The sequence below is a fragment of the Phlebotomus papatasi genome, chromosome 2, assembly GCF_024763615.1.
Source record: "Phlebotomus papatasi isolate M1 chromosome 2, Ppap_2.1, whole genome shotgun sequence".
Taxonomy (NCBI): Eukaryota; Metazoa; Arthropoda; class Insecta; order Diptera; family Psychodidae; genus Phlebotomus; species Phlebotomus papatasi.
The window spans coordinates 8260876-8276717 of NC_077223.1; the positions used below are offsets into that span (position 1 = coordinate 8260876).

At 36.8% G+C, this 15842-nt stretch overlaps 4 protein-coding genes across 4 annotated transcripts; 2 read left to right on the plus strand and 2 right to left on the minus strand.

Annotated features, from left to right (window-relative positions):
- Positions 1-232: 232 nt before the first annotated feature.
- On the plus strand, positions 233-6197 carry LOC129803619 (chitobiosyldiphosphodolichol beta-mannosyltransferase). The gene is made up of 2 exons (XM_055850321.1): positions 233-1460; positions 5930-6197. Exons 1-2 carry the CDS (start codon positions 349-351, stop codon positions 6138-6140), a joined length of 1323 nt encoding a protein of 440 aa, XP_055706296.1. The 5' UTR covers positions 233-348; the 3' UTR covers positions 6141-6197.
- LOC129803623 (transmembrane emp24 domain-containing protein eca) lies at positions 6175-7145 on the minus strand. The gene is made up of 3 exons (XM_055850324.1): positions 6921-7145; positions 6487-6854; positions 6175-6420 (listed from the first exon to the last, which is right to left on the minus strand). The coding sequence occupies exons 1-3, from the start codon at positions 7042-7044 to the stop codon at positions 6271-6273; spliced, it is 642 nt and encodes a 213-aa protein (XP_055706299.1). The 5' UTR covers positions 7045-7145; the 3' UTR covers positions 6175-6270.
- Positions 7146-9670: 2525 nt separating this feature from the next.
- Positions 9671-10726, plus strand: LOC129803621 (DDRGK domain-containing protein 1). Its single transcript, XM_055850323.1, has 2 exons — positions 9671-9850; positions 9914-10726. Exons 1-2 carry the CDS (start codon positions 9754-9756, stop codon positions 10684-10686), a joined length of 870 nt encoding a protein of 289 aa, XP_055706298.1. The 5' UTR covers positions 9671-9753; the 3' UTR covers positions 10687-10726.
- LOC129803620 (histone-lysine N-trimethyltransferase SMYD5) lies at positions 10716-12193 on the minus strand. The gene is made up of 3 exons (XM_055850322.1): positions 12046-12193; positions 11852-11979; positions 10716-11771 (listed from the first exon to the last, which is right to left on the minus strand). Exons 1-3 carry the CDS (start codon positions 12091-12093, stop codon positions 10754-10756), a joined length of 1194 nt encoding a protein of 397 aa, XP_055706297.1. The 5' UTR covers positions 12094-12193; the 3' UTR covers positions 10716-10753.
- Between the last annotated feature and the right edge of the window lie 3649 nt (positions 12194-15842).

Consider the following 15842-nt stretch of genomic DNA (forward strand, 5'->3'; position numbering starts at 1 on the left):
GGGGAACACATGAACTAAAGAACCTAATTTTTGAAAATTGGCGGTTACTCAAAAGGAATTCTCTATTTTTATCGAATTTTGGACAATTTTATTAAATATTCTATTTTTATTAAACATCAGAAGACGGAGAGAAAGATATTTTTAATGTTTTAACAGAGAGGAATATGTAATAAATGTCTTAGAAATGGGAAAAATGAATAAAGTCGGTACAGCAGAGGAGAAACTCCTGGATAATGAAAAGTTGCCACCCTGGAGGCAGTCAGCTGTATCTCTCTCACCTGACGCTTCCCAGGGAATGTTTACGTGTAATTTGTGTGCTTCAGACCGTGCTGAAGAAGTTCAGGAGCAATGTCTGCCCGGAAGAGAGTGTGTGTTGTGGTCCTGGGTGACATAGGAAGAAGTCCCAGGATGCAGTATCACGTGAAGAGTCTTGTGGAGCACAATTTTGCCGTGGATCTGGTGGGATATCTGGAAACGACACCAATTGCCACAATTACCTCCAGTGAACAAGTGAAGATCCACGAACTCAATCCCTTTCCGAATCTCGGACTCCCACGCCTTGTCAACTACATCACCAAGACCATTTGGCAGTTTCTCACACTCACAGTCGCCCTCCTGTCAATCTCTCGGCCAGATCTGATGCTCTGTCAGAATCCACCGGCTATTCCCACTCTCATTGTCTGCTACTACTACTGTTGGGTGAGGAATACGAGACTTCTGGTGGATTGGCACAATTATACCCACACAATCCTGGCCCTGACATCCTCAGAGGGCAGTTTTGTTGTGCGCCTGGCCAGATGGATTGAGAGCTATTACGGACGCAGAAGTGCAGGAAATCTCTGTGTCACGGAAGCCATGAAGAAGAATCTCCTGGAAATGTGGGACATTAAAGCGACAGTGCTCTATGATCGTCCTCCTGACCATTTCCATCCAATCTCCCTGGAAGAGAAGCATCAGCTGTATGTGCAATTGTCCAAAACCATCTCCCAGTTCATCACAAAATCCCCCGATGACTTCAAAGAAAGCGGAGTTGTGGAATCCACAATTTTCACCCAGAAACTCAGCAATGGCACAATCCTCGCCAAAGCCACTCGTCCAGGAATCCTAGTCTCCAGCACCAGTTGGACTCCCGACGAGGATTTTGGCATCCTCCTTCAGGCTCTCGAGCTCTATGAGGAGCACGTGTCCGGGAAACCCGAAGGCGCTTTCCCGGATCTCGTGTGCATCATCACGGGCAAGGGACCCGACAAGGAGCACTACCAGAGCATCCTCAAGGAGAAACAGTGGAAACATGTGGCTGTAGCCACCCCCTGGCTAGAGAATCAAGACTATCCCAAACTCCTGGCCGCCGCAGACTTGGGCGTTTGCCTCCATTGGAGCTCCAGTGGCCTGGATCTGCCCATGAAGGTTGTGGACATGTTCGGTTGTGGCCTTCCCGTGTGCGCTATTAACTTCAAATGGTAAGTTTGCTAGAGACAAAAGCTAGTAATAAGCCTGAATCACCTTATGGGAGCTGTGATTCTTTTGCTAGACACTCGATCATAAAATTTGGGAAAAATGGAAATTTCCTCCAGGCGGTCTTCACAAAAATCACATTTACAGCGACAATAAAGGTTTTATTTATTTAAAAGTGCTATAGTGTCCTCGGTAACAGCTTTATAAACATCTCTTGAAAGTTTGAACTCATTTTGACTCTTCGTTTTGTTGCTATTCCCAGTTTTGTGTGACAGGTCAGAGAAAAAGCAACAAAAAATATTTGTGCAAAAAAACTCATTTCCAATTTCCATAAAAATACCAATTTAAAGTTATCTGACTAAAATAAATTTATTTTTTACTGAAAGATATGTCATTCTACTTTGTATATTTTATTTAAAAAATTTGAAAAAACTAAAAATGTGAATTTTAGAAGCAAAAAGAGTTTCAAAACAATTTTATATCTTCTTACCTAGCGCCTAAACTAAAAGAGATAATGAAGAATGGATGATTTTTTCGACTTTATTGGATCATAATTATCCTAGAAAACATTGTTTTAGAACTTTTTTTCGCATATTAAAGAAAACACCGTTAGAGGGTTAATTTTCTAAAGAATTCCCTGAACTTTCCTACAGAACATTCAATGTTGAATTAGAGAATTTTCCCTTAGTTATTCACCAAATATTTTCTACCATAGAAGTTTCAGTGGAATTAGTATTGAAATATTCTTGGTAAACTTTGGAAATTTATTAAGAACGTTCCTGCACTGAGAGAAATCCGAAAAAGTTAAAATAACATTCCGGAAATGTTAATTTTACCCTGCATTATTGATCCGAAATCGGTGTAAATGTTATGCTTTTGGGTGTATCAGGGGTTAAAATTACCCTTTTTCATGTTAATTTTACCCTTAAAAAGGTGTAAAATTAACATTTAAAAATGTTGATATATCGTCGGTTGCGGCTACGTCTGTCGTATCTGCATTTCTTTTGTGTCAGCATTTCATGCAAGAGGGGACGTCTGTATTATAGTTGCTCCGAATGCAGATACAAAACAAATGCAGATACGACAGAGGTAGCCGGGTAGCCGCAACCGACGATATTTTTACACCTAAAAAGTGTTAAAGTTTTTAGGAAAAAAAGTTAATCGCACCTCCGTTTTTTTCTTAGTGTTATTATCAATTATTAATAATTATGTGATAATTTTGTGTAAGTCTCTTAGGAAAATCAAAGAATATTCACATTATTCGAAGGTGTCAACGTTCGAAGGGAGAACACTTTCCCCTACTAAAATTTTAGCCCGATGTACAATGCCGTTTTTGAGTTACAATGCCCGCTTCATTATGCGCATGATTGGGAGACAATATGACAGATGTCCGCTTCGCTATCCGGATATATTTTTGAATTCGTTCAACGCCTCGAAAATATAATACAAGTTTTTTTTGTACAATAAGAAAAAAAAGTTTTAAAGAAGCCTAACTGTGTTATCACACTTGCACATTAAAATTTTAATATGATTCAAATTAATTGTCGCTGATGAGAGTCCAAATGTGTAATTTATGTGTTTGAATCATTTTATATTCAAAATTTGATCTATTTGTTGATAAAAAGTTAGGCTTGGCCCGCAAAATTTGATATAAATTGATTTGTAGCATTAATGCGAAAAATTAATGCGATTTTCTCTTTAATTTTTTAATGTGAAAAATATTTATGCTTTAGGTAAATTTAAACTTATTTTTGCAGGCCTAGTCCACTTCTTTATCAATAAACAGAAAAACCCCAAATATTGAGTGACTCAAAGACACAAATAACATATTTAGACGCCGTAAAAAACATAATTAGAGAATTCGTCAGTTAACTGACGAATTCTTGAAATATTGAATTTGAAATACGCCTGAATGTATATTATTTTGCGACGCGGGAAATTTGAAAATATTTTGCTACTTTTTCAGAATAAAACTTTAATTTCTTTTATTAAGGTACAGTAGACTCTCTCTCAAACGGGCATTTGGAGCATTTAGAGCGAAATGTCATCCGGTTTATCGATAAATTTGGGCGTCAGTCTTTGTAAATTCCACAAAAAACGCTCAATTATAAAGAATCACGATAATATAGGAAGAACTACAGCGTATTTGAGCGAATTAACTTCATAATTAAACGTGAAAACTGTCAACAAAATTTGTCGCCCGATTGAAAAAGAGCCGATTGAGTGAGAGTCTCCTGTAAATTTTTTTAAATATTCTAACCATTTTTTGAAGAACTCTGGCCAAAAAGTACTGTTTATCCCTTTAAGGACGAGAAGCGTTCCGCTGGGCCAAATTCAGTGAAATCGAGTTTCCCCTAATATTTTGCCCTAAATAAGAAATTCATGTTTAGAAAAAAAATTTCCAATACCTAGGAGTCCTGGAAAACTATGGGAAATATATTTTCCAATCGTCCATAAAGGTAAAAGAACACAAAATTTTCCAAATACTTAAATTACTATTTTTCTTTATTATTTTTTGTAAATAATATAAATATAATATAAATAAATATAAAAAATCAGAAGATTGCCTCTTCGAAGGTTCACGGGCGTCTTGGAAACTTTTATTGAAATGGGAAATCAAAGGGCGTACTTTGCGAGCTCGATCGTTTTTATCTGCCGTGGCATTGTTGCTGAAATGGAGAGCACTTCTAATGCTTTCAAATCTGTCCCTAGTCATGGTCGATGAGATGAAAGGGACGCCCATGTCAGGAGAAGTGGACCAGTAGTCGCGAATATGGGGTAAAATGTGGTATCCCATTATCAAGTTTATCCCAATAAACTGGTGTAAATATGTGTCTGTTCAAGGATTATTGCAGAAAGCTCTGAGAAGTAAAAGGTCTCAGGAATAACGTTGTAAGGCGTCAATTCTACATCATCGAACTTAGCTTTCACATCTCCGAAAGGATACCTAGATTCCTCCTGCTCAATTGGGGTGAAATCTTTAGACCATCTCAGGCGAGGTTCATTCTTCTTCCCATTCTTCATTGCATCGGCCACAACATCATGGTCAATCCTTAGTGCTTTTGTAGAAATGTTTTCAACAGCATTGACGCTTGTTGCCTTCCGGTTCATGCCCTTGCGATTGCAAGCCTCAGAACCAGATGAACATCCCTCTGGAACCGTGAGTTGCACCGGCGAGGAGGAACTTTGTAGGAGGACTTCACAGTCCATTTCATCAGCGTTTTGTTCCAAAATTATAATATTATTCTCATCTAGAACAATATTGTCCTCCTCATCGCTGTCTTCAGGACATAAAATGTGGATCACTTCATTCTCGTTGATCACAAAAATCCTTTCTCTCCGCGAAGTCATCTAAAAGATAAATACATAAGAATTTTAACTTTTACGAAGAAATATTTTATAAATTATTGCAATATTACCTTTTTCAGCCAATATTACACTCGGGAAATTGATATTATAACACAAATTTTCACAAATAATTGATTATTGTGTGCACCAATGAAAGAAAACAATAAAGTATCCTAACCTCAAACCTTGGAAAACCCAACAGAGGCGATTTCAGTGTTTTTTATCTTTATGGACAATTGGAAAATATATTTTCCATAAAATATAAGAAGTTTTTTTGAAAATACTAATGCATGATAATTTTCATTCTGAATAAAAATATTATATACAGTTATTGTAGTTTCTAGTTCCAAGATGGTTTTGCTTTAAAAAAATTCTAAATATAAAAAAAATAAAATTCATTGACAAATGCGAGAATTTGAAAATTCCACATTTTTGAGCTTCAATATTTAATATTTAGCAAATAGCTGGAGATTTGCAAAAAATATCCTAGATTCCTACATCCTTCTACATTGTGATTATGTACAAATATTAGAAAAAAGTAACTTTAAATAGCCAGGAAAAATAATTTCCTCTATGGGAAACCGGTTTTCCTATCGTTATGCATTTCTATTAAACAGTTCAATCTTTTTTTTTTTTTTGAATTACTCCGCGCGAATTTCGTTCTACGACCGAACTCAAAAGAAAGCCCCTGCGGTTATGCAAATTTTATCGGTGCATAAAGCCATTTTGCGCGTTTTTTTCGGTCCCGAAAATGTGCTTAATCCTGGGATTGAGTGTACATACCAAGCGAGCAGAGAAGCCTGTTCAATCACTTTCAAAATCTTTCAATTTTCCTTTAGAACAACTTTTCAAAGGAAAGTTCAAGCTGTTTTTGATAGCCATTTTCCTCACTTAAATCCGGTTTACGCCCTTATTGAAAATATCGGCCGGCTGTCCGACAGGCCTAACCCTAATTTGACTCATGGTAATTTTCTGTATCAGGGACGATAAAAACATCTACCGTATAAATATGAGACCGATCGCAGGTGCTTGACTGAATCGAAGAATTGCAATAGCTGTGACTACAAAAGAATCACAGCGAGAACCATCGAGTTCTTGAATAATTTGCAAACCCTTGCCGTTTCAGCTTAAATGAGCTTGTTCAGCATCGGAAAAATGGATTCATCTTCGAGAATTCCCAGCAACTTTTCCAGCATCTTTGCTACTGGTTCGAAAAGTTCCCTGACAACATTGCCCTAGTCCCAGTCAAAGATGAATTCGACAGATCTCTCAAGGCATTCCAGCAACTCCGATGGAAGGACAATTGGGACCGAGAAGCACTTACATATTTCCAGTAGAACCAAAAAGAAATCCCCCAAAATAAAAGATCAATTTGTGAAGAAATCACCATTTAATTAGGATTTTTTTTGTTTCCAAGAATTAAATTAACGAGAGAAAGATGGGAGTTTTGTGACTCTCGAATGAAGGCTAGACGAGCTTCTTGGCCTCAAAGAAGCTCTTCAGGTGACGCATCTGCCAGAATCCCATGGCCAGGAGGACCAGAGTCTGTGCCAGAGACCACCAGAGTACCCTGGAATTTGTGCTTTCACTGGTTTGCCGGAATCTCTCTTCACGATACTGCAAGGATTTTTTTGGGTAAAAAAAAATTGGTAGAGAAGAGGGATTGGTAGAGGAGTTCTTTACCCTTTGATAGTTCTGTTCCTTGGTGATCTGATCCACTTGATCCAGCAATTGTCGCATTCTCAGTTGGAGCTCTGACAATTTCTCTTTTTGGGCCACATTGGCATAGTCTATGGCGTGTTCTCCCACCTGAATGTCCAGGTGCACCCTCAGCTGTGATCCACTGAACCAGGCGCTACTATTTGAGTACATACAGATCACATGCTCTCCCGGTGTATGCGATGTGAAGGAAATTCGCCCCTCGGAACTGTACACTCTCGACAGAATTGTCTTGTCGTCCGGATCACGGACTTCCACATGCATCCCAATACCCGGACTCGATGGCATAAAGCCCCCAGATCGTGGATCATACAATTCCACCTTGTAATTAACTAAATCCCAATGGGAAAATTGAGAAAATCCCTCAACACGGTAGCCCCCATAACCTCAAAACTCACCAATCACTGTCGTCTCATCCGGAATCTCCTCAATGAAGCACTTCCTCTCCGTTTCGGCGATGTGAAAGTACAGTGCATGGCTGCAATGAAGACCCAGAACCAGAACTACCAACCAATTCCACATAGTTTCCTGTGAAAATTCCCAGAAAAAAAACTTTCCAAAACACAGAAGACACGTCAATCCACCGCAAAATTTTTCACGCAAATCCGCAAGAGGACTCTGTTGCCAACACTTCGGTGACAGTTCCTCCTGGAGGATGCTCAAATCTCCCAAAAATCTGCTAAATTTCAAATGTTTGAATTTGAATATTCATCTGGGGCCGTATCCTCCAGATTTACATAGAAAATAAGCAAATAAATTAAAATATTGCGTTTTTTTTTAAGTTTTAAATGGTTTTTAAATGATTATTTCAATTAATAAATACAATTTCCGTATATTTATAATAAATTTTAATTAAGTTTTTTTTCTTAATAAACTGACTGACAGGCATTTCAAATTCAAACTTTTTTTTATTATCTGTTTTTATTTGTCTATTTTTTTTGAGTTTGATACCAATCATATTTTCCAAATTGTTTATTATTTTAGTTTTATTTTGTTTCAGCTCTCGTGAATAAGAAAACAATTGTGGTCATTTAATGATTAGATCTTTGAATAACCTATTTATATTCTTAATAAATACGAAATTGAACTGATTTTCAGTAGTTTACTTGGCCGTGAACTCTTTAAAGCTCTTAATTTTTGTTTTAACTAAAACTGGAGAAAAAAGATCGCATAATTTATAGTGAGTTTATCAGGAAAAGGTCTTTTTTAGTAAAGTTGAAATTGTTAGATCTCAAGAGTCAGCAAAACAACTATTTTAAACAAATTTATTTTTTTATTTTTTATATGTACGTGTTCCTCCTTAAATTAGGAAAAATATATTGAGTGAAATTCTATTGTAATGATTTATAAATGAAATGCACAGATATAGTTAAATGGATAATTAATAGAGTAATTGGTATTAACAAAAATATCAAAAGGTGTTTTGAGGCTTATATTTTCAACTAAATATGGAGCATGCCTCTAAACATTCCGATCCGTGGTGCTCTTTCCTTATATCAAGTATCTTATAAATTTCAAATTTTCAACGATCTTTCTATTTTTCTCAAATTGACTATAGTTCTTATATGTGTTCTTATAGAGATAAAACCGAATTCTGAAATAATTCTGTAATAATCGAAAAATCAAAAAATCCTCAAACTGTCATTAAAATAGCGGAAGTTCGAAATGATTATCAAACATTGCGAAACTATCGTGAATATTTGTCGAGGTTCTCGTTACAAAAATACTCGTCAAATCCAAAAACAATACCTAATTAGCCACTAAGAAAATTTTCCTTGGCGAAAACTCGTAACCTTCATTAATATGCCTTGTCGCTTGAAAATTGATTTGAAAAATCACAAAAAAAAATAAAAGGAAAATGAGAAAGTACTGAAGATAATCCTTGTCAAATTACAAAAAGAAAAATTAAATGGTAATTGGCTTTTTGTTACAAAAATCTCTAAAAATTCACTTAAACATTATTTGACAATTTTCACAAAATTTATACAAAACCACAAGAAAATGAGAAAATCTATATACGTATAAATACGTATTTATAATTGAATTAGTATAAATGCAAAGGGTTTTTTAAAGTTTTTTTACTGTAGCAAAACATTATAAAGAGAAATTTGGCAAAAGTTCCGGTGCAGTCATTTAAGTGTTATAACAATGTTATTTAATTGTTTATTCATTCATTTAATTTATAATTACTTCAGTATTCAGTTTCTTTTGTGACCAAAAACAACGCGCGGAATGTCAAAAAACGATTCCCATAAAAAGTTCCACACGAAAATCTTACCTGATTTTCTCCGATATTTGTGGATACGGAGAGAAGGCAGGTGGAAAAATAGGAGAAAACGTCACGGAGAAAAGCTCGCGTAAAATCTTCTCTCACAAAGTGGAGGATACTGGCTGGATACTAGGCCGTTTCAACTAGGAAAAAAATTTTTGGCACTATTCTCACGGTGCTGTATTTGATTAGACAAGAAAGTTTTTCTTCTACGACCATATGATCAGACCGGTGGCAGCCAAAATCCCGAATTTTTGAAATCCTGAAAGGGATGAAATTATATGGAGAAAAATGTTTAGAATAATTTCCCAAGGCACAGAAGATTTCCCTTTGCCTCCAGCAAGCGCGAGTGCTATCGTGGGAGTAGCTATGATAATTTTAAGAATTCGGGATTTTGGCTTTCGGGATTTTGGCGTTCGGGATTTTGGCTTTCGGAATTTTGGCTTTCGGGATTTTGACCGGGACCCATTCAAGTTATTTATCTTTCAAAAATAACAGAGCAAACGAGTAAACTGGTCGTCTGGAAAATTTTGTGCTTTTTTAACTTTAAGGACGATTGGGTCATATATGACCCATAGTTTTCCAGGACTCCTAGGGATGGAAAAATTTCTTTTTAACCGTAAATCTCTTATTTAGGCTAAAATATCGAGGGAAACTTGATTTCGTTAAATTTCGCTCAGCGGAAAGCTCGTCCTTAAACTTAAAGGATTAATTCAAACGAGAGTTTCGTTTGAAAATGCTGTTGTTGACATTTTTCACGTTTTGTCGCAATTTTTCTGATATTTTATAGATAATTTCGATAATTTCTAAAAAAAAATATTCTCCTAACTCCTAGATCAAAATTTTCGGACCTAAATGCCCACTCGAATCTCCTAAATCTAGGGAAAATCTCGTAGAGTTGGCAACACTGCTCTGTACTGTGACGTCACCTATTTCTTGTCCGGAAGTTTTTCCTGGATAAAATGGATCTTTACGTGCTTATTGGGATTGCCGGAAGTCTCCTTGTGATTTTGTTGACCACATTGTTCTTCCTGCGCAAGGGACAGACTGAGAAAACTGGTGAGGAAGGAATAAATTCCAGGTTTTTCGCCTTAACCTCAATCTTTGTTTTCTTTTTGCCAGAGTCCGGGAATCAAGGTCCTGCACGGCGGGGAGTTCCCGTGAGGGTGCAGGAAGGTGTTCCTCGACGAGCACAACTTGCGAGGAACCAGAGAAATCGCCTGAGGCAGACCAATGTGCCAGAACAGGCTGCAGAAGATGACGTTGAGGAGGAAGCAGCTGGAGATGATGAGAGGCCCATGCCTGATTTCTCAGGTGAGAAGATGGGAACAAAGAAACGAGCCAAGCTCGAGGCCAAAGCTGAGAAGAAAGCCCAGAGGGAGGCAGAGCTTCGTTTGAGAGAAGAGAAGAAAAAGAAAGAAGCTGTCCAGGAGGAGGAACGTCGAAAGTTGGAAGAGAAGGAGCGTGAAGAGGAGAAGGCTCGTGAGGAAGCTGAAAAGAAGGCCCAAGAAGAGCGTGAGAGGAAGGAATATGAGGAATATCTGAAGCTCAAAGCTTCCTTTGATGTCGAAGAGGAAGGTTTTGAGGAAGGGGACGAAGACCAGGAAAATCTCCTCAGAGAATTTGTCCAGTACATCCAGCAGAATAAAGTTGTGGTACTTGAGGATTTGGCTACACATTTCAAGCTCAAGACGCAAGCTGTCATCGATAGGATCACAGATCTCAAGAGTTCCGGAAGCCTGACGGGAGTTATTGATGATCGAGGGAAATTCATCCACATCTCAGATGCTGAACTTCAGGCTGTGGCTAAATTTATCAAGCAGAGAGGTCGGGTTTCAATAGCCGAATTGGCAGAGTCCAGCAATACGCTAATCAATCTTGTACCTGTTTCCTGAACATTTTCTTGAAATAAACATAACCTCACTTTTTCTTCAATAATTTTTATTCAATTTCTTCTTCTTTTCAATTAATATCCAATGTCTCCATTGCACTGGAAGCTTTTGATGTATCCCCCTGTTCCTCATACATCTCCTCTTCATCCTCATCCTCGCTACTGGTCACATCCGGATCATTCTCCTGGCTCTGGCACAATTCACACTGGCACACAAATAAGTAGTTCTCCTTGAGGAACTTGTGCCGTGTGTGCCGGGAGCGATTCAGGAGACATTCACTGAGGTAAGAAATGCAGATTTCCTCTCCCGGATCAATGTCCTTCACGGCCGAGATGACAAGACTGTGATTCGAATGAGGAAACTTAATCTCAGCATTCGGCAAACAGCTGTGATTGAGTTTGCTCTGGACCACATAGAGCCCAGATCCCTCAACGTCCAGGAATGACCCAGAAAACTCCTCAAACTTGTCATACAGCGTGGCAATGTCATTCTCCAGGCTCGCTCTATCCTCAATCTCAACTTCCTCGAGATTCTTCTGCCATGCTGCAAAGGAACTCGTCCCAATTCCCTGACCATTGCGTCCCACCAGTGTAAAAAGTGCCCTGAAGTTCTCCGGAAGCAGAAGTTCCTGGTAAATTGGTTCCACGAAGACACTCTTCATGCATTCATGAAGTTTAGTGAGCTGTTCCACAAATTTCTCTCCCAGGATCTTATGGTAGATACTCTCAGAAACAGCTTCACACTGGAACTGCTTGAGTATCCCAAGGAATTCCTGAGGATTCGTAGACTGGCGTACCATTGCAAAAATCCTAGCAATCAACATAATGCTGCAGGACTCTGGAGGATAGTGGATATTTCGCCAGACTTCCAGAAGTCCCTCGAGAGGGATCTTGAGGCTACACAGAGTCTCATGATATTTCTGGTGAGCTTCCAAACGACATTCTTCACTGCAATAAAGAACCCCACACTTATCGCATTTCCTCTGCTTATCCAATCTCCTCAGGACACTGCAGTACTCCGGATAGGGAAGTGAAATTGATGGATCATTGGCCAGACGTCTGGCACACTGTTCAGCAGTCTCCAGAGGCCTTCAAGCCGGGAAAAAGGTTAGAGAACTCAATCCAAATCCCTTGAAACACCCTCCTTCCCGCCAAAAAAAAACCCATACCTCAGACAATGATGGCAAGAGAGATACCCATAGAAGGCATTCCAGGGAAATTGACAGGACAGAAGAGGAGATTCCTCAAGGATAACATCTCCCTTTTTGAACTTTGTCGTTGCTTTCAAACTTTTCCCCTGCAATTCACAAATCCCTAAATCTTCCTCATTATAACATCTTCCCTGACCTCCCTCACTAATTACCTTCTCCACAGTGTGCACTATCTCAAAGCCACAAACACTTGATGCCATTCCTGGCCAGATTCCCCGTAGACTTTCCCGATACGAACGAGACCAACGAGACACAAACAAGAAAACGTGCGAATGCCAAGAATTGTCTACCTCAGGAAGGGTAATCTTTATTCTCTACATTTTTCTTGTAAAGAATGAAATGGCGCGAAAAACATTTCCCTCCACTTTTCAAGAACTCCCAATAAAATTTTCTTCAGAGGAAAATTGAGCGAAAAGGGTGTTTAATTACTTAGCATTTGCATATTTGTTTCTCTGAATCTAAATTTAAAGAAATATACCAAAAATAAGGCCAGCAATATCTACACTGAAAAAAAAATTTTGTAGTTCGTAGTAAATGTTTGTGAATTCCTAAAGCTGGCTATACATTAGACATAATTTATTGAAATATTTCTTTTCAATATCAAATATTGACAAAGATTGCCTCCACATTGCAAAGATTTATTGACATAAATGTTTCAATATTGAAGAAAATTGTCCAGTGTGTAGGCAAATATTGAAATATTTGTTTCAATATGGAACATTTTATTTCATTATTTTGAATGGCTACAAACTAGGTAAAATTATGTCCATAAAAAATTTCAAAGTCACATTGAAATAAAATTTCAAAGGAATTCTAAATATCAAATTGATTTGATTTTTCCTTCAATATTTTTTAATGGTCAGGAATCTTCTTCCTTCAGAACATCACAGAATTTCTGGGATTTTCTTGTTCATGAATGAAAACACATTTAAGATCAAAATCCAAGTCAGGACACATCTCTCCTGCTTTCTCCAGAAAATCCCAGATTCTTGGAATTTGGTTATATATTTTGATCAATCTCCTCAAGAACCCAACTTGGTCAGCACTAATCACCTGCTTCCTCTGGAAAATCTCTGAACTTCTGGGATTTTCTTGAATATTATGCCCAAAAACACTTCAGATACTTTCTGTGGTCAGAGGATTCCTGGAGCTTCCTCCAGGAAATCCCAGATCTTCTGGGATTTTCTTGTTCATTATGCCCAAAGCACTTCATATAAGTATAATTTTATGATACGAATTTGAAACCTACAGAGGGAACGAAGACTTGTAGTTCAAGTATTTTCTGTCAGGATTTTCTGGAGGAAGCTCCAGGAATCCTCTGACCACAGAATGTATCTGAAGTGCTTTTGACATAATGAACAAGAAAATCTCAGAAGATCTGGGATTTCTTGGAGGAAGCTCCAGCAATCCTCTGACCACAGAATGTATCTGAAGTGCTTTTGACATAAAGAACAAGAAAAACCTAGAAGATCTGGGATTTCTGGAGGAAGCTGGAGAAATCTTCTGACCAACTTGGGTATTTTTGGGTGTTCTTGACAAAATACGCAAGAAAATCCCAGAAGATCTGTGAATTCCTGACTAGACTGGTGTTTTTAATATTGAAGTTTTAATATTGAAGTCAATTTGTTCAATGTGTAGGCAATTATTGAAATATTGGTTTCAATATTCGCTTCAATATTGAAGTTTCTTTTCAATGACACTTTGAAATGCTATTACTTCAATAATTTGTCTAATGTGTAGACAACTTAAGGGGGAGTTACGAAATGCTCGTAAATCGTATAACCCACAAACAAATTCGTAAAAGTTTGTACTTTTTTCACAAACATTATTCGTAACATGATCACTTGACGAGCATTTTTTGTACTTTTACAAACATTTGTTCGTAAATGTTCGTAAACACACAAAAAATGTTCGTAAAATTTTGTCATTTGTTCGCAAATATTCATAAAATGTTCGTCAGGCAAACAAAAAATTACGAACAAATGACAAAATTTTGCGAACATCTTTTTGTGTCCTTACGAACATTTACGAACAAATGTTTGTAAAAGTACAAAAAATGTTCGTGAAATGATCATGTTACGAACAATGTTTGAGAGAAAAGTACAAACTTTTACGAACATGTTTGTGGGTTATACGATTCACGAGCATTTTGTAACTCCCCCATAGGAATTCACAAACATTTACGAACATTTTTACAAAGTATTTTTTTCTGTGTAAAGGGATATTTTTTTTTAAATAATTTTACTCATTGTAATCCTCACGAAATTGTATGTTTTCCGATCGGACTCAAACTTTCCCAATGTATATCTCGCAACTCCACGATTGCGAATATAGAGGGCTTAAGAACTTCTCTGTCTCACTTGACAGGGAAAAATTAATTTGAATATTTAAAACTTGCTCTATCAAAGAAATTTGACTTGAAATATTAATTGCAGATTGCAGGGAATTCCGGTTTGAGTGACAATCAATGGGCTAAAAGACTTTCACGTAAAATTACCTACTATTGGGAGTGAATAGTTGATAATAAAACGAAGACGAAAACTAACACCGAAAACGTTTTGTATCAGGGGTGAGTAAGAACCGTTAGAAACTGAATAAACGTCTAAATAAGTTTGTCCAGGTAGCATTTTGATTTGACCATTTGACGTATATAAGTTTTATTTGACGTTTGTTCGGGTTTAAACGGTTCTTGCTCACCTTTATTTTGTATACGTCTTGGCGTTTCTGTAAATTAAGCTAATTCAAAACCTGCTTCAAATGGAAATTTTTCGCTACTCCAAATGGAAACGTCACTGTTTTCATGATAAATACAGTACTAAATTACTATATTTATATATTTTCTATACCTCAATTTCAAAAATAAAAGCGAAAATCCATTCATATTCACAAATTTTAATTTGTTAATTTCTCAGAAAAATTAAAAGTGTACCTTTTCACCATCGAATTTTTATCGATCGACCATGTTCTCCAATGAAAAACACAATGAGGTGACTGTTATTTATTCATTTCGTTTTATGTCATACTTCTGGCCAATTTTATTTAAATTTAAGTGATAATCTTTATTGTTAACGGTACGTGAAGTTTTCAAATGAAATAATTACCTAGTTCGTGAACAAAAAGGGTTTTTCTGAAGTTTCTGCAAATGTTTCAAGAGGAAACCTTGGAAATATGATTTTTTGGAGAGATTTTCTTATTGTTTTAGATGAGAAACGAGAAAAGACTAGGAATAAGAGCATATCCTGCACTTAATAGCAACTCAATAAGGTTTTAGAAGTCTTTCGTCGTGGTTTCAATTTGTTCGTCTCCAATTAGAAAATTTCCCTTGTCTCCATTTGGATTAATTTGTTTCCAATAGAAGCATTTTGCACTTTTGTGTTTTTCTTGTGTTTAAATAGTTTTCAAATTATATTTAAAGACTTTTCATTAAACAGTAACATTCTAGAAGAGTCAAGGGGCATATTTATGTAATTCTCTTCAGAAAAAATTGAAGTTAATGTGTTGAATCTTCTGTCAAAGTTAAAGCGTCTGGAAATGGTTTTGAATTAGGACATTTACCCTTCACTGGGAGAAATCCGAAAAAGTTAAAATAACATTCCGGAAATGTTTATTTTACCCTGCATTATTGATCCGAAATCGGTGTAAATATTATGCTTTTTAGGTGTATTAGGGGTTAAAGTTACCCTTTTCTATGTTAATTTTACCCATAAAAAGGTGTAAAATTAACATTAAAAAATGTTGATATATTTTTACACCTAAAAAGTGTTAAACTTATGAGCAAAAAAAGTTAATCGCACCCCCATTTTTTCTCAGTGTACTGAATTTCGCGTAAGGTGAAGAATAATGACGGATACAGCAGACCGGTCAAATGTTTTTCCGCATGGGTTTTCTGACCGATTAACCGTTTTTAATAAATAAAATGGATCAAATAATTCAAAATTCTTTTTACGAG